A 26,997-nucleotide genomic window follows, 5' to 3' on the forward strand; every position below is an offset into this window, starting at 1 on the left:
TGGGTCCTGGTTGCACCGATGCCTTGATCTTGCTTGACGCAACCTTTTATTGACATTATTATGAGTCAGACCTCCACCATCAATATATGCATGGGACTCTTATTAACACCTACAATATCATCATAGAGTGCATTTAATAATTTCACACCTATCGTTATTGTAATATGACATGCATCTGTTACCATTATTGCTGTGCCTCTCTCCCCCTCTCTTCCCCTCTCTCTTTCTCTTTCGTTTTTGTCATAATTGTAATTCAATTGTTATTTACAAGATCTATTTTATGTCTGTCCGTCCTGGAAGAGGGATCCCTCATCATCCTCTGCTGCTCTTCGTGAGGTTTCTTCCTTTTTTTCCCCATCGTTACAGGGGTTCTTACAGGGGTTACAGGGGTTCTTTTTTTTTGAGGGTCTAAGAGCAGAGGGATGTCATATGCTGTAAAGCCATATCAAGGTATAGCCAGCTACTATAATAAGCTAACTGGCTAACTCAGCTAGCTTACCCTGTGTATTGAACAGACAGTTGACGTGGTGACTGCAACAGTTGTGTTCACAGTCACACAGAGAGGAGCTGATCTCCCTCTCAATTCTTAAATGTTCTTAGTTAATGCTGCTATCGGTAGCAAGTCACAGATATGTAGTAAAGATCTAAAATGTCACTGAAAACGCTCTTCTCTGACCGGAGCCATGAAGTGTATGACGCTCTCCCACCACCTCACATAACCTTGCGGATTATAAATTAATTAGAGACAATTTAATTCCGTGATTCATTGTCATTTCAACCTCCCCCTATAACATACAATAATATCGTCATGTAGAAAGCTGGTGTTTGGAAAAGATTCCCCGGTAGTCACTGAAAAATGTTCATTGAGAAAGGATCGGAAATGAAAATGTATTTATTATAATTTGACTTATGAATTTCTTGACAGGTCTCATCTTGTAGTCTGTACATGACTGACGATTCAAACGTGGCATTATTTCCTGGGGCATCTGGTGTTTTCAGCTCATTGGACCTCAATCCAAGGACTCATTATGAGGTTCATGGTGAGGCTGAGGACATCTCAGGACCTGCAAATAGCACAGGTCAACGTTTTTCATTTATGCGCACGCCTGCAACCACTACAAGTTCAACTCCACAGCGGACTGCCTCAGCCCCCCCTCGAGCCACTGTCTCTAAAACCTTTCACAGGTAACTTCAACTTAAATCATTGTTAAATGATAGTGATACAATTTATAACTTCAAATTTACAAATTAAGGGAAGGGAAATAAAATACAGTTAGATTTTATTGCGAAAACACCTAGTTGTCTCCTTCCTTGCAGTTAGTTGTTGTTGTATATTAATAGTTCATACTACTTGCATTTCACCCATTTACATTAATTTACATGTATTTTGCACATTTTAAAATTTTTGACAGAACTTTAATTACCTCCACTACTTCTGTTTTTGCTATGTCTCGATCTGTCAGCAAAATAACTCAAAAAGTTCTTTGTGGATTTGTATGAAACCTTGTGTGTAGATTTGTCCTGAGCCAAGGAAGAAATAATTAAATTTTCATGTTTATCAGCCTAAAGATAGAAGAAGGAATATAAACTAGGGATGCACAATCTGGATTTTGTTTTTCAGTTGATACTGATAATCGATAATGACCTGCTTCTCATAGCTGATATAGACAACTGGTAAATTCAGATTTGTATTTTTTAAAAGACGCACATATTACCTGTAGTTTCTGCACAACTGAGGGCCAGAAAGGTTCAGATTTTGTGTATTCTTAAAATTTTCACTTAGTTTTTCTAGTAAAGTTCATCAAAAAAACTTCACAAATGTACAACTTTTATAGAGCATTTTGTCTACAAATTCAAATTAAATGCTGTGAGAATCTGTCAAATCATTTATTAGTATAGCCAATATATGGACCGATATGGACCGATATTGCTGGATAAGCCAATATTAGCTGATAATTTATTTCAGAACAGGTATTTATTGTGTATCCCTAATATAAACTCAAATGTTTTTCCTCCTCTTCCAACAGTTGGATGTTTGAGCTTCACTGTGCAGAATGATGTGTATATACAGTTTGTCACCAGAAGGCTGTTTTCACATTAGTCTGCTGAAAGTGGAATGTTTCTCTGTGCTTATTGAAAATCCAAGTTTAAGGGGGGCCTAAGAGCATGATTTGTGAAATCACAAGTTTGGAAGCCAAGTCTGTTGAGCTTACACGAGTGTGATGTGGAAACCTGAAGCTTGAAGACATCTTGTGTCCAACAGTTAAACTTTCGAGACAAAAAATATTGGTACATTTATAGATTGTGGAATTTGTAATAAGGTAGAAGGAACAGATGTAATTTTAAGGATTGTAATAAAATATATTTGACTCTTTTTGTGGAAAAACAATGTCAGACACAAACTATTTTTCAAAGTACTGTATTTTCCATACATCTTAAAACACAACAAAATCATTGCCGCATTTTCTAGTTATTGTTGGTATACATCATCATTAGCCATTGCCAGGATTATGAATGCTCTGTGTGTCAGCAATTATTTTTATAAATTTTCACAGATCAGTGTACCTCGCTGAGGTGGTTGGTGGGAGGTTGAGTCCCAGCAGAACGGTGGTGGTCCGGTTTTTGGAATGTGAGGCTCCCCTGCAGGGGATCATCGGAAAAGTACAAGATGCTATTGGAAATCATGACCCTGTGGTGTTGACTGATGCGCAAGGGAATGCAATTTTGGAGTCAGAAGGAACAACAGGTGGGTACATTTGATTTTATTTAATTTTTTAAGTATTAACTTTAGTGATTGAATATTAGATGGCACATGATTCCTCATGTCTGGACCAACCACTTAAGTTGTAATGGTTTTTCCTGGTTTCCACCCCCACTCCAAAGGGTCACAGTACTGGAAACAAAATGCATGAAAGATTCTTGCTGTACGAGAACAGGACTTCCAGGAGTTGCAGGACAAAAAAAGGAGGAGAACAAGGTAATATTAAGCATTCATAGTACTCTTATTTGTCCAAACAATGAAATCTATTATGCAGGTGTAACCGGTGGTTACTGCACCAAGTGTGACCGGCGTGTCTGACTCTGCGTTGTGTTGAAGAAAAGACTCATACGTCGATCTTTTTGGAGGCAGTCTCCATTTATTCTTACATGGCTCCTGACGAAACAGCGCAAAACACACAAATCCTCCGGTCAATCACCACAAAACACGCCCCTCTCCCACGGAGATCGGTAACAAGAGGGCACGACACACAAATTATAGATTAAATAATTAAAAAAAAGAACATAACATACCTGACGAAACAGCGCAAAACACACAAATCCTCCGGTCAATCACCACAAAACACGCCCCTACACGAATCAAACAACACAAACATATGTTTCAGTGCAAAGTAAGTGTCTCGCAATGTGTTCAAGCTAGCCAGTGAACTTGAAAATGTAATTAGCACATGTTAAGGAAGACATTTCTCGACTGGCATGGATTCGCTTACCTCTCCCACGGAGATCGGTAACAAGAGGGAAGCGAATTGCGCTAAAAACGCCATTTGTAAAGGCGGCGTTACACCATAATGTGCCCAGAGGGTACAACCTGGAACAAAGGTTCCACTTACCGACCCGGAAGATTAAATGGTCAGGTATTAACTAAAACCAAACATAAATAAAACAAACTTACACATACACAGTTTTTGTATAATTATGGCAATAATACATTTAGAATACACACATTGCTAGTGTATAACTGACCCTGTTACACTCACCCCCAGAATTACACAAAAATCTGGGTAGCAAAACAATCACAGTATCACACAGGCCATGAAGAAAAACAACAAATTACATCAAGCAGCAATAAGAGCTTCCCAATAAAAGGATAAGAGAACGAGAGACTTGCTTGGCGCCTAGCAAGGACTCACAGTACTCTACAGACAAAATGAGGTGCCTTATACACCACACATACACAGGCCAACGATGCAGGTGAGTAAAAAAAGGAAAAGAAAAAAGAGAGAAAAAGGGCCCTAAATAGCAACATGTAATCATAATAACATACAGAGCAGCTAATCATAACACGCCACCCTGATCCACACACTTCACATGAAGAACAGAACGGGGCCTGATTGAACCCCAGAATGGACTCAAGTTAAAGCATGGACTCAATCAATCGGGCACACTGGTCTAATAACTCACAAACCGTGAGGTAAGTTCAGATGCTCGAGGCGGATTGACAGGTATTGGTTGGCAGGAGAGCTGGGGAGGCTATGAGGGGGGTCCAGAGCAGTGGTAGAACCACCATGCAAGAGAGGCCGCCACAGAAGGGGTTCTGACAGCCTGAACTCCGGTGGTTCATCAATGGAGGATTGCTCACGGACCCATGAGGCAGTACGCCATCATCCCAGTCATCAACACTCAGGAGAGAACCAGCAAGGACAGCTCAACCTGCAGCTGCAGTGTCCAAACCAGACACATCAGTCTCATGCCAAACAGAATCAGGGGGCTTCGGTCATGCCAGGGGTGGGTATGGACATGGAAGCACCAATTCATTAACCAAGGCTTCCTCCAGCGGAAGGGAAGTTGACCTGAAGCAGCAGGTTTCGTGAACTACACGCTCATTCCCCTGGATCTCTGATCCGGGTAGATATGCAAGGCGGTTTTGAGGCCACCACAGTATGTACAACAGGCAACCACTTGTCAGAGAGCTTACGCTTCCCTTGACACCTTTGTTCGCCAGCAGCACCTGGTCACCGAGAGACAGAGGCTGACCTTGACCCGCTTTGTTATACTGGTCACACTGATGTCTCTGCTCAGCCTTGCAGTTCCTCTGAGCCAGTGCCATGGCACAGTGCAGGTCTTCCAAAGCGATTTCTACATAGGCATTATAGTCACACACAGTCACATCATGGAGCACGCTCTTGAAGAGAAGGTCGACCGGTAGCCTAGGGACTCTCCAACATCAAGTAGAAGGCGCTGAACTCCAGTGGTCTCATGAACAGTGCAATTGTACACAAATGTCATGGTCTGATCATTTGCGGCCACTTCTGTTTGGAGCGTAAGGGCAGAGATCTCAACATGTTTCCCAAGGCACGGGTTAAACCTCTGTGCTGCCATTATGGGATGGTAAGGTGAGGTGTGGGACTTGTCAACCCTGACAACTTTAGGAGCTCAGCAATCAGCTCACTTTCAAAGTTTGCTCTGATCAGAATGGAGGCGCTTGAGGGAAGCCATAGATGCAGAAGAAGTTGTCCCACAGCTTCTTGGCCACCCTCTTAGCAGTTTGGTCCTGGCAGGAAAAGCATGTGCCAACTTCGTGGAAGTGATCGGGTGATTACAAGAACATCCACTGACTTATTGTGATTGTCCTGCTGACCAAAAGTCGATGGATACAAGCTCAAGAGGGGCAGAGGTCTAATACTCTCCAGAGGGGCTCTTGCGGAAGGCTCGGGAGTCTTGCTGAGAAACACATCTGTGGCAGTGCTTCACATGATTGCGGACATCCTTCTCCATGTCGCATCAGAAGAAACGCTGGCGGCCAAAGAAAGTGTGCGAGGCTGACCCCTGATGACCAGCGTGGTCATGAACACCTGACAATGCATCTGCCTTCAGAGACTCAGGTACAACAAACTGGAACCTCTTCTGTTTGGTCAGGGGATCCTTTGTCACTCTATAGAGGACTCCGCTCAGAAGCCGCCAACTTATCCCATTGCTTCAGGACTCTCAGGGTTGGCTGACTTTCATTGTAGCTGCCCACGCCTGGAAGGTCTGGTGCCTCCTGTCAACATAGTGAGCGACCCTTGAGATGACTGGGTCCTGCTGCTGGTGTGACTGAAGCTCAGTAAGAGACAAGGAGGGCAACACGTCCTGGCCAGGAAGTGCCAAGGTGGTGAGGTGGTCAGCCATGGAGGCTGCACGCTGTCTGGGAGCAGAGTCCCACTCATCCAAAGAGGAGAGAAGAGGAGACATCATCCTCAGACATTGAGCCCTCAGCAGCAGAGTGGGAGGGAACCCCTAGTGACTGTGGCTGGCACGTGAGGTGGAAAGATCTCGCACGCTGGCCCATCACTGACATCGCACACCTGCTCTAGCAGCTCTGGAATAAGGTTCACACAGCAGCCGCTGCCTCAGGGCTTCACAAATGGGTCTCTGCTGAGGGCATCCGCCACCACATTCAGTCTGCCTGAATGTGTTTGATCTCAAAGGAACACATGGAGCCAGCTTAGAGACCCACCCGTTGCTCACAAGCGCCAAGTTTCGGCTTGGTCAAGATGTATGTGAGCGGATTGTTGTCGGACCAGACAGTGAACTCAGTGACCCTTGAGCCAGTGGCTAAAATCGTGAAACCGCCCATTTCAAAGCTAAGAATTCCAGCCTGTGGGCAGGATAGTTGGCTTGACTGCGACTGAGGGTTTTACTCGCAAAGGCGATGGGTCTTGCTTTCTCCTCACCAGCAGGCACCTGCGACAGGACTGCACCCAGACCGTCAAGGGAAGCATCGGTGGAGAGGATGAAAGGCCTATCAAAATCTGGGTGTGCCAACACCACACTGTTGAGCAATGCCCTTTTCAGATCGTCAAATGCTCTCTCACAGGCAGGAGTCCAGTCCTGAGGAGTCAGCTCTCGGAAGGTACCAGCTCGTCTCCGACCAAAAGAACCTTTAGCCCTCCTCTTCTGCCCTGCAGTCAAGGTGTAGAGTGGCTTTGCGATGGAAGAACAGCCAGGAATGAAATGCTGGTAATACAGCACCATCCCAAGGAAAGATTTGACCCTCCGTTGAGATGGTGTGCGGCCGTCATCATGCATGAGGTCCTCCTTCCTAAAAGCAGAGATGGCTTCACTTTCTCCTCGCGACTGAGACACCACTGCTGTCCACCATGTGACCAAGAAACCTCACAGACCTGCGCAGAAAGTAGCACTTCTTCTGCGCCAGCTTCAGATTGTTGGCTCTAAGCGGTCACAGAAGACAGCCTCCAGCCGCTTCAGGGCTTCCTCCTCGGATGGAGCAAAGACGAGTAAGTCGTCCAGATAACAGAGGAGGCTGGAGAAGTTCAAGTCACCGAACACACTGATCATCATCCGCATAAATGATGCGGGACTGTTGCATAAGCCCTGGGGAGTCGGTTGTACTCGTACAGGCCTAAGGGTGTCGTAAAGGCCGTGTACCGCCTGTCGGACTCATGGAGGGGGATGTTGTAGAACCCCGATGTGAGATCCATGGTGCTGAAAAAGGCGTTCCCACCAAGGGCAGCAAGACAGTCGGCCTGGTGAGGCAGCGGGTGGGCGTCCTTCACGGTCTTGGCATTAAGCCAGCGAAAGTCAGTGCAGATCCTCAGCTCACCTGACTTCTTCCAGACAAGGACCAGTGGCGAAGCATATTCACTGACTGACTTACTGATGATGCCTTTCAACTCCATCTCAGACAACACCTCTCTCAGTTTATGATAGTGTGCTGGAGGGACACGGCGATAGGGCAGCCTGAAGGGCGATCATCAGTGAGATGAATTCGATGGACAAACTCCTTCGCTTCCCCACAGTCCAGCTTGTCTTTGGAGAAGACATCTTGGTAAGTGAGCACAAGTTCAGCAAGCCGCTGTTTCCATTCATCTGACACCACAGCCTTCAAGGTTGATGTCTGCCAACCCACAGTCCTTAAGCCGCTGCAAGGGGTAGAGGTGGCATCCGGAGTTGGTGTTAGGGTCAGCTGACTGGCCGGGTCTGTGGCCTACTCACACCCTGGGAAAGAGGGAGGTCCTCCACCGCCACACAAGGAAACACATCTGCCACTTTTGCGCTATGCATGAAAGTGTCACAGGTTTCATTGTTGGGTTAAGGATCTTCATCGGGACCCAACGATCTCCCCACATGGGTGTCACAACCCGTCCGACAATGATGTCTTTAGGAGCTGAACGGGAAGAGGTTGGCTCCACAATGACAGTGCTCCCAGGTGACACAGGAGCACTACTGGACAGCTTACCCCATACCAAATACTCCCCTGTGGCGAAGAGTGATAGCCTGCCGAGGCTGACAGTGCCAACTTTATCAGGCAGTTCAGGACCAGACCACCTGGTGATGCAGCTGAGCAACTGAAGAAATTGCTCACAATCAGGTCTGAAGTGTTGGAGTGGATGAGCCCCAATACTCTCATCAGACTTCATCCTCTGTATTACAGGCCTAATGACATTGCTCCCAATGATGAGCTTGTCTCTCTGCCCTGGACAAGGAAAGTTGGCACAACAAATTTTGACCCATAAAGCTCAATTTCTAGGTCATAGATACATGTAGGTTGTATCGAAGGCCACCACAGCCGAGCAAGAACCACCTCTCAGGCACAGGCTGAGGACTGGGGAGAACACCAGCGGCTCTAAGCTCAGACTCGGCCTCTACACTGAGTGTGCATGACATGCTCCCCGAATCAAGCATCCCTTCAAAAGTAGACTGACCTCCGATAGATACTGGAGCATAAAACAGATCACTAGCTCCTTCTACTCTATGTGAACCCACAACAATAACTGTCTTGTCATCAGGAACACTACTACAGCAGTTCACATAGATCGACCGCAAGTCATTTTCTTCACTGAGGGTGTCACTAATACCGCCCATGCTACCCCTCTCACGACACAGGCGAGCTTAGTTTAAATCAGCATTGAGGGAGAAGGTGATGGCATGGTTGGGGAAAGAGAGGCCTGGCACTGATTTCTAATGTGACCAGGACTGAAGCAGTTGAGGCACAACCTATAAAGCCTACAATGTGCATGGGTAGAGTGGTCCCTGGAACCACAGACCTTGCATGCAAAGAGCTCAGAAGACTGCGGTTACGGGATGACCAGTTTGGCGTGTGTGTTGGTTGACGATTGTCTGGCTGACGGCTGACTGGCCTTTGATTGGCTGCAAGGGAAGCGTTGCACAAGGAAAGAACTTTGTCAAACATCGCCACAACCTGTTGAACACCAGAATTGTCAGTAGGAGATTCAACGGCAGCAAGAGCCGGGCCAGAAATGGCAGAAGGAGGCAGGGGCAAAGAAGCAGACTCACATGGTTTCCTCACCACAACGGTGTCTGACTGGGTCTGACTGTAGGCTAGGGCAGAAGCCATTGGGAGCTAGTAGGGGCTTCGCTGGTGTGTGCTACTAAAGCAGCCTGGGACATGCTAAGATCAAGAGGGTGAAAAGAATCACACATGCTCTGATTGTAGGTTTCACAAATCCACTGCGCATTTGGACTGGGCTGCTGACTGTCTCATATTCCCCAGGTGAGTATCTAAACGATCCTGAACCACAGATGCTGTCCACCGATCAGGGTGCCTTCAGCTGGAATGACATGGCAAGCTTGGGGTCGGGACAATGATTAATAAACATCAAGACCACTCAGCACTGGGGTCCTCCACAGATTTACCTCATTCGGAGACACTCATCAGCAGCATCGATGGACTTGTTAAGCGGATCCAATAGTCCATCGCACTCTCACCAGCACGTGGAATGGTGCTGTAAAAATCTTTCATGGGCAAGTTAGAGTATGACAGCTCACTGAAGTTACCTTTCAATATGTCAAACACAGCTGTGGGCAGGTTCGACCGTGTTTCAGCTCAGGACGGCCATGGAGCTTACACCTTCACCACATCCCGAGCTTTACCGGTTAGTCTTGACATTATCAGGTCAAACATTTCAGCATGAGTGTCACATTTCACCCTTTTCAGGTAACATCTCATCATGTCCTCCCATTCATGAACAGAAAACACATCAACATGATCACCCCTGAAGTAAGGTGGAGCTTGGTGTCTGACTGCACAACAACCTTTAACTGTGATAAACCAGTATCGCTGGATGACTGACTTGATGGGAGACTGAGGCTGGCAGTACTAGGCTGGCATAGTGTTAAGGCTGGCTGAGATGTTTTCTCCAATCTGTTTAGCCAGATTTGCTATCATGTTCCATAGTAATCAACAGACATGACTTGGTGCTTGGGGGTCTGACTGAGTGATAGGCGTGAACTAGCAGTGGGGGTCAAAAGTGGGTTAACTGTCTGATCAGCTGTGTATTTGGGAACACCGGGAGACATCAACCAGCCCTTACCAGCAACCTGTTGGCCCCTCCCCACTCCAAATGTGACATTATGCATGTTTTCCATATCATCAACCTCAGAAAATCCACCCCTGACAATTACCGAAGAGCTATACTAATATAGCAATATAAGTGCAATATTGGCAGAAAAAAAAATATATTTTTTTTTTTAGAAAGAACCTTGAATACAAGGCACACCGTGACAGTTATGCACAATACAATAGCATGAGCCTAGCACAATAAAGAGCATCAAATCCCCCAAAGTGTAACTAAAATGCACATGTGCATGACCAGTTGTAAGGGATGACAAAAAAAATTAAATTATACATAACTGATGTAAAACAAATAGACTCAGTTATAACAGACCCTCCTCGTTTTTACTGCTTGCATCTAATGCACTGGCTGGTCACAGTAGTATCACCAGCACATACCAACATGAAATAAAAACACGGGAGAAGGAAACGAGAAAAAAAATAAATAAATAAAAAAATACGCACTCCTAAACAGAGGACGAATGTCTCTTTAACGAAGCTTTGAATCGCCAGCAAACCTCAAGGCGCTCGCTGGAGCGAGCGCTTAGTTCTCCGGCGCCGCCGCTGGAGCAGACGGACTAACAGGGAGGAGCAGCAGACAGGAGCCAGGTGTCGACAGCCAATCCCGGGACCAGACGGACGCTGATCGTGGATGCCACGGGTTGTCACGGGCACCAAGTGTAACCGTGGTTACTGCACCAAGTGTGACCGCGTGTCTGACTCTTGCGTTGTGTTGAAGAAAGACTCATACGTCGATCTTTTGGAGGCAGTCTCCATTTATTCTACATGGCTCCTGGACGAAACAGCGCAAAACACACAAATCCTCCGGTCAATCACCACAAAACACGCCCCTCTCCCACGGAGATCGGTAACAAGAGGGCACGACACACAAATTATAGATTAAATAATTAAAAAAAAGAACATAACATACCTGACGAAACAGCGCAAAACACACAAATCCTCCGGTCAATCACCACAAAACACGCCCCTACACGAATCAAACAACACAAACATATGTTTCAGTGCAAAGTAAGTGTCTCGCAATGTGTTCAAGCTAGCCAGTGAACTTGAAAATGTAATTAGCACATGTTAAGGAAGACATTTCCTCGGACTGCGGATTCGCTTACCTCTCCCACGGAGATCGGTAACAAGAGGGAAGCGAATTGGCGCGAAAACGCTACTTGTAAAGGCGGCATTACACCATAATGTGCCCAGAGGGTACAACCTGAACAAAGGTTCCACTTACCGACCCGGAAGATTAAATGGTCAGGTATTAACTAAAACCAAACATAAATAAAACAAACTTACACATACACAGTTTTTGTGTAATTATGGCAATAATACATTTAGAATACACACATTGCTAGTGTATAACTGACCCTGTTACACAGGGTTCCCATGGTCATGAAATTCTTGGAAAAGTTATGAAATGATAAAAAAGAGTTTTCCAGACCTGGAAATGATTTAGAATTAACAGGATGCTTTGGAAAAGTTTCAAATATACACTTTTTTTTTGCTATTGTTTTTCCTCCTCCGCTTCCTCTCCCCATCCTCATCCTCCTCCCAGAAAGGTCAGACTTCCACCCCACCACCACTACCAAAACCACTAAATCACAACCAGTACACATCTACTATGCTTTTTTCCTTTTAACAGCCGAAAAGATGAAGATGCTGCAGGCATTGGAGATGTCACTGAGAAAGTAGAAGAGCTTGTACTGGCAGCACAGAGCCTACCAGATGTCACTGCAGCAATCAGAGAGCTCACCAGTCTGGCTACCACTCAAAAAGTCATCCTGACTCCGTCCCAGCTACAGGCCATCAAGCAAGGGTTCTGCTGTGTTGTTTGTATGAGTAAGTATGCAAAAGATAGTATTGCCCCACATTTAAAATAATTTTGGAGCCATTTTATTTGGTGTGTGTGCCAGAATTTAATATTTCCAAATACACATTTTTGTATTCACTAACCAAGGTGTCTCATCCACTACAGTTATTACATGTATTGATGCAGTCCTTTGTGTAACAGCCCATTGTGTAATAATACAATAACAAAGAATCTTTTAAAAGTCAGGGTTACCACAGTCATGAAATTCCTGGAAAGGTTTTTAAATTAGAAACACTGTTTTCCAGACCTGGAAATGGTTTGAAATTAACAGGAAAAATTTCAAATATACACTGTTTATAACATAAACACATTTTTTACATTAAAAACACATTAAGGACAGATGGGGACACAGAGAAGGACTAGTTTTTCTCTTTTTATGTTTCAGAGTTCATCGATGAGCCAGTCTTCACAGAGTGTTGCCGAAGCATTATTGGCTGCAAAACATGTGTGGAACAGTGGCAGTTGACCTCTGTGCATTGTGCAAAATGTAAAGGGAACACCGAAGGCAGCAACATATTTGAAGTTAATGGTCTGTCAGAGGCATTTTCTGTTCTGAGATCCCTTTTTGAAGAGGAGTAACATTTTGCACTTTCATACTCAAATACTGTAGGCATGTTGTGTTCTGTTGTATTTGGGTCAGAGTTCTTGTACTAGTAATGTGAATTCATTTACATGTTTGGGCTGGATGACATCATATTACTGTTCACTGTTTTCGTGAGATTAACATTTATCTTTACCAAACATCCATTGCCACCAGTTAATTGTTATAGTTACTAATTTACATTCTTCAAAGTTGTGTTTATGAGAGAGCAGTGCCTCTTTGTATGGAGCCATGTTGTTGTCCACTTCTCTAGAGAATTCTGAAATGTCTGAATATTTCTCTGCAAACTGATTCTCAACTGTTAGTTTGTCCTGTTCAGTTGAAAATGGATCAATTCCAAAAGTAGAATGTGTTGTCAATGAGGATCCAAACTGTTGGCTGTAAAGGCCTGCTGCTTCAACTGAATGAGGCAGCAGCTCCTGTGGGATTTTTTTGGGACAGCCAATGCCAGCCAAGTTGTTTGGTACACCTTTACCTGTAAAATAAAGAAATCAGTTCAGTTCTTGAAACTTCAAAGTGCTTGCTGTAATTATTCTAATCTTCGCAACACTGGTTTATTTCACCTGGAATGCGGTGAGAATTCCATGAGTCCACCAGTCTTGTGAGACCAATCTGGCACAACTGAACAGTCAGGTTGGATACACAGTATCTCACAAGGCCATCGTTCATGTCTAGTTCCTCTTGATCTTCCAACTGCAGTAAGGCTGTCTTCAGTGGATAGTTGACACGGTTGTTGACTTCAGGCCAGATTCGTTCAACTATCATTCAATTTGTTCTGGTGTGTTATGGTGTGTGAAAAATGTGTTATGGTCCATTCAGGAAAAATGGTCATTTGCAGAATTCCTGTCCTGAATCTGTAAATTTACTGACTCAGCAGTCAATATGCACATTTACATTAAATCTGCATGCTGACCATCTATCTGGGTATTATGGATGAGCTAGTAAATTTACTGTTTTTAAATTTTCCCAAAGTTTGATAAAAAAAAACAATGCTCATCACATAACTAGAAAATAAAATTCGAATAACTACAGTGTGGTTGCTTCTGCAGTTGTTTTAAGTAAAATAAATAACCAGATTAAAAAAAAAATAAACCCCTTCTTGGCAAAAGGTAATGTGTTTAATATCATGTTAACTCTAAAATTTGGAAGGCATAGTAATAATAAAATGTATGCAAGAATACCTGCTGAAGTCACCATAATAGTAATGATAATAAAGGCAGGCATAGTGTTGCTGAAACAACCACACAAACTATAAAAATGTACCTTTGTGGATGAAGTCTGTAAATAAGGCCTTCTCTCCTGATTGTAGTGATGAGATGACAGCAGCTCCTGCATGAAGAGCGTCAAATAAAACTCCTTGCCATGATCGACTCGCACCTGGTCCCAGATACCATGGGCAAGTACTGCAGGCCTATTGGATGAAAAAGTCCATTTTGACTTCACCATTCCAAATCAGATATTTTCAGTAAAAATGACTTATAACAATGATGTTCAGCAGGTATCATTTAGTCACAGTTTATCATGAATGTGGTAGTTATGCAATATGTACAACTATTTCAATGGCTTGAAAGGGACAGTCTAATTTATTTGTTAACAATATGTTGTTTTTTTTTGTTATTTGCAGCCTCTCTTTTCACTCCAACATCTGAATGGCATAACTGATAGGTGGGGCTGAGGTTTAGGGGTTTAAGAGTTTAAGAATATAGACGATAGATAGAAGTGTCTGCAAATGACCAGCGCAAAACACTAGTGGGACGTAGGGCTAGGCAATAGGGAAAAAAATCAAATATCAAATATCTTTGAATACCACAATGATGATATTTTGACTATTGTTGCTTTCCTAAGATATTTACACATAAGATATTTTTAATAAAGACTCATTAGTGGATATGATTATCAAGCAGGTAGAGGCAGAGAATAGAACAGCTACCACAGTCTAATAAATTCCTAAAGATGCATCCTTTTACTGTAAAGCAGCCTTTAAAACCAGAAAGAGACTACACTCATGTCTACACTGAAAAAATGACAGAATATCCCTTTACTGTACACAGCAATACATAGACTGTTACCTGAAAACATCTTCATAGATGGTAAGGTTGTTTTTTATTGGCATAGTAGAATGAGCAACAACCTTTTTGCTGAAGCCATCAAGGGCTAAAACATGGGTGACTCCAAACATGGCCAGTTTTTCATTCTGGTCCATATGAATCTTGTGTCCCATGTATTCAGCATGATATGGTACGGGGTTGAGTATAAAAAAATCCCATTAATCATATACTGCATCAGTTAAAAGTTTTATAAATGTAACCATGTCTATTTGTACTACCTCTGTCAAAATGAAAATTAAAAATAAATTAGGGCACTTGATCTGGTTATACGATAAAAACATGAATTTTTTAAATCTTGTGCTCGGTAACTGCAGCTAAACAAGCACCAAAACACACACACACAAGCTCATAGTTAGACACAGATTACACAAGTTTGATGATGTAAAATATGAAGGCTGAGACAGTAACATGCCTGACGCCTTGCTTCATGGTAAGGCTGATGCATAGTTCTGAGCACTGATCCAATTCGTTTCTCTGCAGCATGCACTCCTTTCATGGCGAGATACCCCTTCATCATTCTTCTCCCATATGTAGGTCCTGTCTTGAAAATAACAAATTAACATGATTTCCACATTCAAAAATCACACCTGCTGATATATGTTTATCATGACATTAGACAGGGCAGTTTGTGTGTGTGGTTTGTGGAGTGTAGTAAGGTTTACATGTATGCTGACTATGATTACCAGTGGTGGAAAGAGTACTGAAAATCAGTACTCAAGTACAAGTACTATTACATTGCTAAAATATTACTCAATTACAAGTAAAAGTACTGGTGTTAGAAAAATACTCCAGTAAAAGTACAATGTATTCATAAAAAACAAAACAAAATTAGATGAGGTGCATTTACTGCCACGGCTATTGATTTAATATCCATGAATACATTTTAACTGGTTAAACTCTTAACACAAAATCAATTAAAGATCAATCATTAACATCCTTTTTTTTGTTTTGTTTTGTTTTTCGTCCACATACAGAAATGCAGATAAAAGGTTTGGAATTGTACTCAGTACTCAACTATGATTTCAAAAGTAACTAAGTAGATTACATGGTGAAATGAATACTTAAGTACAAGTCAAAGTACAGACTTGAAAATCTACTCATAAAAGTACACGTATCCCAAAAAACTATTTAATTACAGTAATTTGAGTATTTGTAATTAATTACTTCCACCCCTGATGATTACTTAGAAGTGATGGTAGGCTGAGGCTCTTTATTGTGATTTATTAACTATTTGTAATTATAATCGTGCATAATCCTTGAAGAGATGCGGACATAGTGTGTATGCGTATGTATGCATAAACACGTTCGCTCTCACACACACACACGCACACAGAAAGAAACATCTAGGTCGTGAAGAGAAGATGTATACCTCGGTTATAGCTTTTGCCACCTCTAACTCCAAATGTGCGTCGGAGAGTCCCATTAAGCTGCAGCCATGGTCAGCGCAAAATTTCCTCACATTTCTTTCAGAAAACCCTCTTCCACCCCCACTTTCTTGCGAAATACGTGCAGATATTTCCACGGATCACAGGCCCTCTTTTGCCATGTCTAAAATAACTTCACGGTAGGGTTCCAAAGACATTTTACCTTGGGTTTATCACTAGCCTAGGATCCGACAGGACTGGATACACTGGCACACATATTTGGCGCTCTTGCTGATGACCACATCCAGTCTCAGAAAATGAAAAAAACTGACCTTCTTTCGTTTCTGTCTCTTACTGATTTTATTTTTTGTTATTCTAAATAGAAAATGAAAATCAAACCATTTTTAAAATTTCGTATATCCCTTTTGATCATGAAAAGGAAAAACGCCTTGTATTACAATTTGAATTTTTGTATTTTAAAATGAAAATCAAATAACCACTCGTTTTTTGTTTTTTAATACCCGTTTCAGAACGGAAAATTGCCAAAATATACACGGACCAATTTCAATCCGTGTATCATTCGTTCTTTCTATTTTCAATTGGCAATCAAAAATGAACGGATTGCATTTCCATTATCCCATGTTTGGTTAGAAAACAAAATCGAGAAAATGAATTTCAAAATAATGGTCGAATTTTAATTTCTTTTTGTGATTTAATGCAAAAATAGTAAAGAAATGAATCAGGGCGGTCACATGACGTGGAAGTAAAAGTAACAATGTCAAAATAAAACCCAGAGAACTAAACCAGATAGATAGATAGATAGATAGCTAGATAGATAGCTAGATAGATACGCTGGGGTGTTATGAATTAATTTTTTTTTTCTTTTTATAACCATGTAATACGTGGTCACTGAGCCTGGAAAGCACTTTGAGAGCTGATTTTTTTTAGAGTAACTTAGAGTAACACTAACGCTTGTCAGTGAGAAGACTCACTGCAGGTTTGGTGTAGATCAGACCATCCCACGTCATCATGGCCATAAATGTATGAATTTCAGAATCATAATTCATTATTCTTTAAGGGTAGTGAGCAGAGATCTGCATATATTTAATGTGAACCCGTATAAAGGAGAGGAACACACGCTGACAGTTTGACGCCGGTGCGTTCGTGCGTAATTTCTAGTAATATATACAGTAGGATGTGTGTGTCTTGCAAATCTCTGCACTGGAAAGTCGCGCAGCGCTGAATTTTTGTGTGTGGGTTCTTTATTACAATGAGAACTCTGATTCATGTGGTCTTCTCTCCCTCCCACTAGGCCTGGCGTCTTTGGGTACAGTGGGACACTGAAATAAAATAAAAGTGAGAGTAACTGTAAAACTTGTATAGCTATTTCAATCATTGCAGGTGCACAATAGCTGTGGTCAGTCTCGCACCAGGTTTTGTATGTGCAGATGAGAAGCACATGTGAGATGTCAAGAGATCAAAGAATGTTGAACCTCTACCCTGACCCTGTGTTGTTTTTGCCCAACTGTTGCACAAAGAGGCTTTGAACAAGTAGAATGTATTTGATTTTTTTTGTAATGAAAGTATGCCAGTGACATGTTCAGTGCCATCTTAACTCTTCAACCTTGTAAGGAAGGTGAATATGACCTTTTTATTTTTCACTGTTAATATTAAAATTCTGATGGATATGACCCCTTGTTTACAATATTTTCATCAACATTTGAATCGTATGTGCAATTAGTAGGCTTACCAACAGAAGCCTAGGGCAGCGTAAGTGAGTGCAGTGCATTGTGCAAGAACACTATTTATAGTACTGTCAATCATCACATATTTCATATTTATTACTGTTTTTTTAATTATAATCAATACTCTAAGCATGTAGTAAAAAAAAGTGTGCAACAGAGTAAGAAGCACCATAAATTCTCACAGTGAAAATGAAAACAATATCACACTCTTAATCAGCAGTTAGGGCTCAGCTCTGTAGAGTAATCAGTCTTAAGTAGAATATGCACACCTCAAATTTTCACAATGAAATTGAGAACAATAACAACAATATCATATACTCTTAATCAGTAAACATCTCATAGAGATTGCTGTACAGAACAATTCTCGCAATGAAACTGAGAACAATAATAATTTAGAGTATAGGATATTGTTGTTATTGTTCTCAAATTCACTGTGGGAGTAGTGTTTATTCTGCTTAAGACTGATGACTACACAGAACACTGAGGTGTTTACTGTACAGAGCTGAGCACTAACTACTGATTAAGAGTATAGAATATTGTTTTTTATTGTTCTCAATTTCATTGTGAGAATTTTATTGGTAAGACTTAAGCAGAATACTCACTTGTTTATTTATGCCCTCACTCTGTGTTACATCATCAGCCGTATTATTGTTGTGTCCAGGGCTTTTCAGCATGTTCCAATGAGACGTCATCACGTTCATTTTTGCTGTTTGCCTGCCCGATGCGATATGAGGAGCAGGGTGCTGCCCACGACACCAAGCAGCGATGATGATGATGATGACTGCTGCATTTGTTTCTTTAAATATGCCTAAAGGCTAAAGAGAGAACTGAGTCAAGCCCTGCTTATCCTTCATACGCATGAAAATGGCGCAGCACAAATTTGCAGGTTATGGACCAAGGCTGAGTTGGGCACAAAATTAGCTTTCCAGAAGAAGTAAAACGTGGGACTTCAGACTATGTGGACAAGCTTGGATATAAGTGAGTGCTTGTGTGAGGAAGCTTGAGAAGAAGTTTTATGTGACGTATCACCTGAGAACCAAAGAAGCTAACAGTTAGCTTAACAAAAAAAAAAAGTGCAGCATGTGGATTGTGGCATGATTAGCCCGTCAGCAAAAAATGCCAAGCAGAGCAAGGGGAGTCCAGGCCCCACAACTTCTGTTTGATGGATCGAAAGATAAGTATTACCTATGGGAAACAAGATTTCTAGGCTACTTACATATTCTGAAGATAAAAGAGACCATTCTACATGAGCCCACCGGCGATAGCCAAGAACAGTTAGCTGAAGACAGGCGGAAGAATGCTGATTACTATGCTGATCTAATAAGACTGATAGATGATAAAAGCCTGCCTACCCATTTTCATGTCGGCTACTGAACAACCTTATGAACCTTATGAAACCTTGGATAGCTTCCTTTGTCGTCGTTTCATTGTTAGTCTACCTTGAAAACACGTCCACAAACACAATGAAAAGCAACACATTACTTGTAAATTACTGTTGTTGATTCGTGTCGCAAAACTGAGACTTTAGTGTAACAGAGAAGAGCATGTCCAACCATGCTAAGTTAGATAAACCAGACTAAGTTATCCACATCTCTACTAAGTATTTAAAAACAGTTTATGGAACAAAAGTAATTGTATCAGTAATTTGTAATGACGACTTTAAAAAACTGACAAATTAAATTAAATGATTGACATCAGTAAGAGCCAATGACAACTGGGGTGGCTAGTCAGATTACAAGAGGGGCAGGTGCCCCTCTTGTGCCACCATGGAAGCTCTGCCCCTGTTTCTAGTCAATACCTTTCAGTATCTGGTATTTATTCCAGAAGTGAATGTCAAGTTTGGTTTGTGAAAGGTCAATTGTTATATGTTAATCACAGAAAGAGTACCTGAATAGAGTGGATAGATGTGTATTTTGTTGAAATGAAAAGAATACTGAGTTAAGTTAGGGACAGTACTTAATTTAATGTAACTGTAAAACACAGGAAGCAGAACTGAAAATGCATTAAATGAGAATGTATTGAGCTTACATGAGTTTGGGTTGTTAATAAAACAACCAGAGAAGCAATAGAAAAGAAAAACACCACCTTATTGTTCCTTTTTTTTACTTACTTATACAGGTTACATTTTTGTGGCTTTGGTACCATCCCTGGGACCCATAACAGTTGCAATCTGCTTTAACTACCAATAGATGCCACTTAATCACTCTGAATCTTCCACAGTGGACCTTTCAAAATAGGATTAGAAGGATTTGTTGGTTACAGTTTGGAAAGACAGTATTCCAGTTTGGCCCTTCCTCCCTGTGATTATGACCTTGCTCTTGGTCGCTACAGTTTTATATCTTTAATAGCTACATACCACTGCACCAAGCTTGATGCTCAAAAAACAAAATAAGAAAATCCAGGCTGGATCTCTGTAGATACACACTGAGAGTGTGCCTTACACGATGACTGAACATTATTACTTTAATATGTGTTGTGTTGTTTTTGTTGTTGTTTTTTTTATTCCTACTCATTCTGCATTGAAAGTCCAACTAAAAGCAATCTATCAATCAATCAGTGATTTCATTTTCAAATGGAAACTATACAAGGTACAAGTTCAGTGAAATGTGATCCCATCAGCTCCTTTAACTTGTACTCTGTAATTTAGTCTGTCTTGCTTCTTCTTACATTGATGGTTGTGGCTTTATAATTGTCCATATATCTGGATACTTCTAGATGTCATGTGATAACGAGGCCCCACAGAACCACTCACAGTGTTATTATACGCCAGTGGATGGCCAGATGGCACCTGCTGCGTCACTAGAGAATGTAGCCGGATGGAAGCTATTGCAGGACGATTTCCAATTAAAACGCTGCCTGTAACATCGTAATATTAGGAGCATGAGGGCAGAATGGGCAGTGACTGGATCCAACAAACCCTGCACTGTCATACAGGAGTCTATAGTTCACGTTACGACACCAAAAGCCACCTGTTGCGGCAGCATGATACACAGTCAGGGAGTGTCAGTTGTGAATGCGCCCAGAGACACTGTCTTGTCCACATTATGTATATGCTGCTGGATGGCATCAGGTTAAAATACTGTCAGTAACAATGTAGTATCAGGAGCACAGAGATCCCTATAGGGTGAATGGGAGAGTTGGTGGTTGGATCAAAAAAATTTCAGACTTTCATGCAGGAGTTTGGTGTTCACTTTCCATCTGAATGTGATGTTTTTATCTTCACCTTACCATGTGCCACTTTCCCTAAATCCTAACCATCTATAATTTTGTTGCCTAACCCTAACCATCTGCACCAGCATGGGCATTTGTTGATGTTCTGGCATTGGTTGCCTTGTCCTGTTGTTGCAAAACCAAGTGCCATCCCACCATGTGCTTGTGTTGACATCACGGTAACAGCATCCCAGAGCATAAAAACAGATGCAGAAGGATACCTACAGTGTAATATGTAGATGCAGAAGTCAGCTGCAAAGTGGCATTATGTTACAATGTAGAATAATCATGTACAGAACAGCCTCATGGTCACTCTTCTTCAATATGATAGCTTCACAATGCAGCCTCTATTAGCAGTGATCCACAGCAGGATCGGCCGGGACAGCACATCACATTCCCACTGGCATATCAGTCCTTATTTACCATAAAACATAGTCCTCCTCTCCTTCTCTGATGAGAGTCCTCTGCTCTGTTAGATCAACAAATAGAAAGGGATCATTTGATTGAATGGAAAGGATTTAGCCAAGTCTCGCTGAATCGAATCATATTACAGTTCCTGATATCCTGTTGGAGACTTATGGGTAACAGAGGTCAACTGGTTTATTTTCCAATGCATGTATAAAGGCTAGCAGAATGCTAATTCAGCTGTTGTCCATTTCTTCTCCATCTTTCCTTTGATGTTTACTGATGTTTACATTTGAAAACCTTGACCTGGCTAGCAAGCAACTAGCTAGAATTCAACAGGAGGAGAGTTTACAGACTAGTGAGTTGATTCCTCCAAGGAGCTGTCGACTGAGCTCCTGCAAAGACTCAAGGAGACATCAGGAGATCTCTACATCATAGAAACTGACAATTTCCGCTTTTGTTGCGCCACCAACACTTGACACACATCCATACATCGCCAGACTGTAAGAAAGGACCACACTGACTGATTTTTGTATTCAAAGTAAAATGTACTTTGAAATGTTGTGTGGTGATCTCATACCTCAAGAAATGGAACTTTGCTTATATGCAGATTTTGAGGGGCACACAAGCTGTGCCTGTGTGTGTGTGTGTGTGTGTGTGTGCGTGTGCGTGTGTGTGTGTGTGTGTGGAGGGGTGTGACCTTTCGTAACCCTCTGACAGCAGCGTGCTACACACTGAATGGAAAGACTCTTAATACAGATTTGCATTTTGATATGCATCTCCTTTATCTATATTTTAATTATCTTTCATATACATTGTATTTGTAGATTCTATATTGTTTTGTAATCATGTGAATTGTCATTTCCTAATTATAGGTCTTTTTAATAGACCTTTGGTCATATTAAAGACTATATTTTGATGCAAGTACTTGTGTTCCTTTACTCAAATAGGATTTTAAATAACCTGTAATTATATCAGAGTGTTTGGACACCGTAGTATTACACTTATTTATTTTTACACATGTTCGTTATGTTTGTTACACGTGGTTAATACTGTTTTACTTAGTTAATGATCTGCCAAAGAATTATTGGTTTTCTCATAAGTGTGATATCGATCAGCAGAGGAGAGTATCATGGTTTCAAATAGTGAAGATATGAATACCTGTTGTGAACTTTATTAACACTTTAGGAAGAAATTAGATCTAGACAATTATAACAGCAGGAGTGATTAAAGTGAAATGCACCCTGTGACTCCAGTTGCTTATTGTGTCTGTCATTCTCTTTCAACCTCTCTTACGAATTTAGACACTGGTCCTAATATATTTAGGTACTCTGATGACCTCGAGGTTGGTTACAAGATTCTTGAGATTCAAGATTCTCCAGGAAAAGTACTTTGTACAAAGTACAAATTAGACAAAGTAGACCGCACCCCTGTAAGTACTATGTAAGTACAGGGAAAGAACAGGGAACTGTGGATACTCTATCCAGCCTGCACCCCTGTAAAGATGTGGTAGTACTGGATAAGTATTGTGTAACTACAGGGTATGAAAGGGGAATAGTGGATACTACATAATTCAGCCCATACCCCTGTAAGTACTGTGGAAGTACATGGTAAATATTATGTAATTACAGGGTAAGTAATGTTTAACAATAGGGTAAGAAATGGGGAACAGTGGATACTCCATAATCTAGCCCTCGCCCCTCTAAGTACTATGTAAGTACATGGTAAGTACTTTGTAAGTACAAGGTAAGTACTCTGTAGGCACTGGGCAATAAAAGGGAACAGTGGAGACTTGCATTGATTTAAAGAAATTACAATGGTATTTATTCAGAAGTAGCCCATCTGGTGGTCTTGTGTGCTTCAGTTTTCAATTTACACTTACATAACAAATTAAACTTTAATTACATTTCATTTATAATTTTGGGGGGAAATAATTCTTGCCAACAGACCGTATAGCATAGCTACGTTTGATCCACCTTGATATTTGTCTGTGACATTGTTACATTAATGTATTTTGTTACTTTTTTGTCCTTGGATGACAACAAAAGCCTTCTTTGGAGCTGAGAAAAGGTGGGTTTGTTTTCACTCTTTAGCCTGCTCCTTGTGTGTTGGTGCAGTGTTGGATGAATGAGGGGTCCATTCCATGTCCACCAGCTGAATGCTTGTCTGATTTGTATGTTCAATAAAGAGGAAAAAAACCCCTTGGTATGTTGTTTGTTCAAACAATATACCCTATGATGCCAAAGACAAGTAAGATAACTAGAGAATAGAAAATAATTATCAATACAACAGAGAATTGCATTATTAGCAGGATCCCATTTTTGTAAATCATTTGGATATATAAACCTGTACCATACCCCATAGGTACCCAGTACTAAGAAAATATTTAGAGGATAAGTTAATTTTTTTTCCTCTAAAGTACCCCATGAGTACCCAGTATTTACAAAATACTAAGCGGATAACTTCAAATGTCTTTCCCCTAAAGTACCCCATACTTACAAAAAACTTAGGAGTTAACTTCAGACATCTTTCCTCTAAATTACCCTGTAGGTAGCCAAGTCAAATCAATTTTATTTATAGAGCCCATTATCACAAAACACGGTTTGCCTCAGAGGGCTTTACAGCGTACAACATCCCTCTGCCCTTAGACCCTCACATCACCCAAGGAAAAACTCTTGAAAAAGAACCCCTGTAGCGTCAACATCAAAGCCAGTTTAGTCCACAAAATACCCACAATGCCATGTGAAACTGTACACTATTACTACTCTCTTTCATAAACCAAAACACAATGATTCTGTTTCACTGTTTCTGTTTTGTGGTTATGATTAAGCATGTGGAGAAATCACAGGTTGCCTGCAACGAGGCATTAAAAACACAACTTAAGGTCGTGCTGCATAAGGCTAAAACAAACACCCCGAGCAACCTGTATCCTTACCTGATTAATCTCTTATAGTCTGCCAGCTGTCCTAACCTTAATAGTGCACATACATACACCCACCATGAGACAGTCAGTGAGATGGAAGAGGCCTTAGCGAAGACCATAACCAGTGATATTGATGACTGCATCGCCAACAGCAGATATTTTGGAATAATAGTAGATGAAACCACTAATATCACTATGGAGAAAATGCTAATCACATACCTGACACTTCAACAGAAAGGCACTGCTGAATGCATCACAGCAAAAATAAAAGATGTGCTGTCAGGCCGTGGGGTTGCTATGGCTCGGGTTGTTGGACTTGGAAGTGATGGAGCGAATGTGATGGTGGGTTGAAAGGCCGGAGTTGCACAGCAGTTGTGTCAGAATGACTGTCCCTTCATTGTAAACATTCACTGTGGTGCACACAGGACAGCGCTTGCTGCCCGTGATGCCTCCATGGCTGCGCGTCAAGTAAATGCATATGTCACCACTGTTAATAACATATACACATACTACAAGAATTCGCCCATACGAACATACAGACTAAATGAACTTCAAAAAGAAATGGGGGAACACGACCTGCTGAGCCTAAAACAACCATCGGCTACACGCTGGCTGTCTCTGGAGAGGGCAGTTAAGGGCATACGTGCCAACTGGGCTGCTCTGGTTTCGGAGTTGGGGGAGGAGGAAGATGCGAAAAACTGCCCGGTAGCTAAGGGCATCAGAAAGCACCTTCAAACATACACATTCCCTGCTTTGACTCACTTGCTGACTGACGTTTTGGCCGTGGTGAACCGCATGAACCTCACCTTCCAAAAAGAAGACGTTAACATCTCCTCCATCTTACCTGTCGTAAGCATGATTGTGGCCAGTCTGGAAGACTTGATGAATGGGCCAGGTGAGGCGGAGAAAAAATTCAACGAGGCCTCACAAGATGGCAAGTTCTGTGGCGTCACACTCACACATGCAGACGCGCAGACATTTTCAACTTTACGCACAGAGTACATCGTAGAGGTAACCAAATCAATCAAAAAAAGATTCCCATCAGAGCATCTGAGCATCATCTCTGACCTGGACACCGTACTCAATGCATCTCGCTATTCGGGTGCTGACAGCGCATTGAAGAGTTATGGACAGGAGGCTTTGGAGCGCATCTGTGACCATTACGGGTCACAGACCAGTGCAGCTGAACCACTGGTGCAGAAGGAGCGCATGCTGCGGGATTTCCTCCCACTGAAGCGAGTGCTTGCGGGATCAGGAAACCCCTTGTTCAGAGAGTCTTGCCGACTACTGATCACTTCACTTGGAGAAATGTTCCCTGATTTCAAAACTTTGGCTGAAGTGGCGCTTGTAATTCCAGTCTCCAGTGTGGCAGCAGAGCGCGGATTCAGCCTCCAGAACGACATCAAAACAGCCATGAGAAGTCGTCTGTCTGAGGCAAAAGTCCAAAACCTCATGACAATAGCCTCTGCAGCAATCCCACTTGAGACATTTGATTACGCACAAGCGGGCACACAGTTCAAGTGCATGCGGACCAGGAGGAAGGTGTGAGACTGTGCGTTCAGACCACAGCAGGTGAACTGTTCATATTTTAAGTGCAATCGTTTAATTTCATTGTTCATATGTAGCTACTGGGGCCACAGTCAGTGTTTTTTGTCACTGCGGAGAATAAGTTACATATTCATCTGCTTGATGTGTGATGGCACGGTGTGGATTCTCTGTTAAACTTGTTCGGACAGAATATTAATTAAAAATGAATGAAAATTAAATGCTATTGAATATGTCATTATTATCATTTTAAAGTGACGGGTAAAAATAGATTATGACGGGATTTTTATGACCCTGTTAGTCAAAATGACATACAACGAAAAAGTTTAGCGCAACCTCTGCCTCAGATCATTTTTATTTGGCTTAATAAGGCCCCTCATTTTCAATAGGGAGAAACTGATATTTAGTGTAAATGCTCTTTTGCAAGTCGTTTCTACTGCTTTATATCTGCTGCCTGCTCCAACCTTTTCACAGCATCAACAAAAAGCCTCACAGCCAAACTTCCCATAGAACTCTCTCTGCTCTGCTCACACCTCCTCCTCACCCTCCTCCTCCTCCTCATCTGATAAATCAGATTCAAATGAATGATGCTCACTGCATAGACACAAAACTTTTCCCTCACTCTCCTCCCTAGCCCCCTCTTTGCTAATGAGCAATGCTGGCTCTATTGACCTACTTGTGGACTTAAAGGAAATCCAATCACAAATGAATCAGGTCGCTTTCTTCCCACTTTGGGAGATTAAAAGATTCAATTCTCCATGCCTATCCACACTCATCATCATCATCTCTCCTTCCTCTCCTTTCGTCTATAGGCTCCCCCCACACACACACTTCTTACTCCCTAACGAAGTTTTCAGGCTCTTTTACGAACTTGCTCTTTGTCTTTCCCATTCAGACGTGAAGAGAGCAGAAGAGAGGAGAGCAGTCGTGCAGATAATTATCAGCATGAGACATGGGTGTTATCAGGACACAATGGAGCTGGCGGACAAAGTCTGATCTAGTCGGCTGCAGAAGGACAATGAGTTATTGGCCGCAGCACATCTGAAAAGTGTAGAGTTATAGAGAAAAAAAACACCCACGCATACACACAAAACATCAAACATGCTCACAAAGTCACAAACAGAACTGTTTCCTCACAAACT

The 26,997-nt window shown here is 41.9% G+C and overlaps 2 protein-coding genes and 1 pseudogene across 3 annotated transcripts; 2 read left to right on the top strand and 1 right to left on the bottom strand.

The window, feature by feature from the left end:
• Positions 1-946: 946 nt before the first annotated feature.
• On the top strand, positions 947-12,765 carry LOC148189845 (uncharacterized; annotated as a pseudogene). Its single transcript, XR_015776121.1, has 5 exons — positions 947-1,185; positions 2,556-2,746; positions 2,884-2,977; positions 11,727-11,923; positions 12,340-12,765. The product of XR_015776121.1 is annotated as an uncharacterized LOC148189845 (transcript).
• LOC148189846 (uncharacterized) lies at positions 12,675-15,198 on the bottom strand. Its single transcript, XM_088075111.1, has 5 exons — positions 15,072-15,198; positions 14,625-14,832; positions 13,797-13,966; positions 13,119-13,313; positions 12,675-13,030 (listed from the first exon to the last, which is right to left on the bottom strand). Exons 2-5 carry the CDS (start codon positions 14,774-14,776, stop codon positions 12,675-12,677), a joined length of 873 nt encoding a protein of 290 aa, XP_087931237.1. The 5' UTR covers positions 14,777-14,832; positions 15,072-15,198.
• A 9,673-nt stretch (positions 15,199-24,871) lies between these two features.
• LOC148189847 (uncharacterized protein C17orf113-like) lies at positions 24,872-25,858 on the top strand. The gene has a single exon (XM_088075112.1). The coding sequence runs from the start codon at positions 24,872-24,874 to the stop codon at positions 25,856-25,858; it is 987 nt and encodes a 328-aa protein (XP_087931238.1).
• Positions 25,859-26,997: the final 1,139 nt, after the last annotated feature.

The sequence above is a fragment of the Plectropomus leopardus genome, chromosome 3, assembly GCF_026936395.1.
Source record: "Plectropomus leopardus strain MGB_pleo_1.0 chromosome 3, ASM2693639v1, whole genome shotgun sequence".
Taxonomy (NCBI): domain Eukaryota; kingdom Metazoa; phylum Chordata; class Actinopteri; order Perciformes; family Serranidae; genus Plectropomus; species Plectropomus leopardus.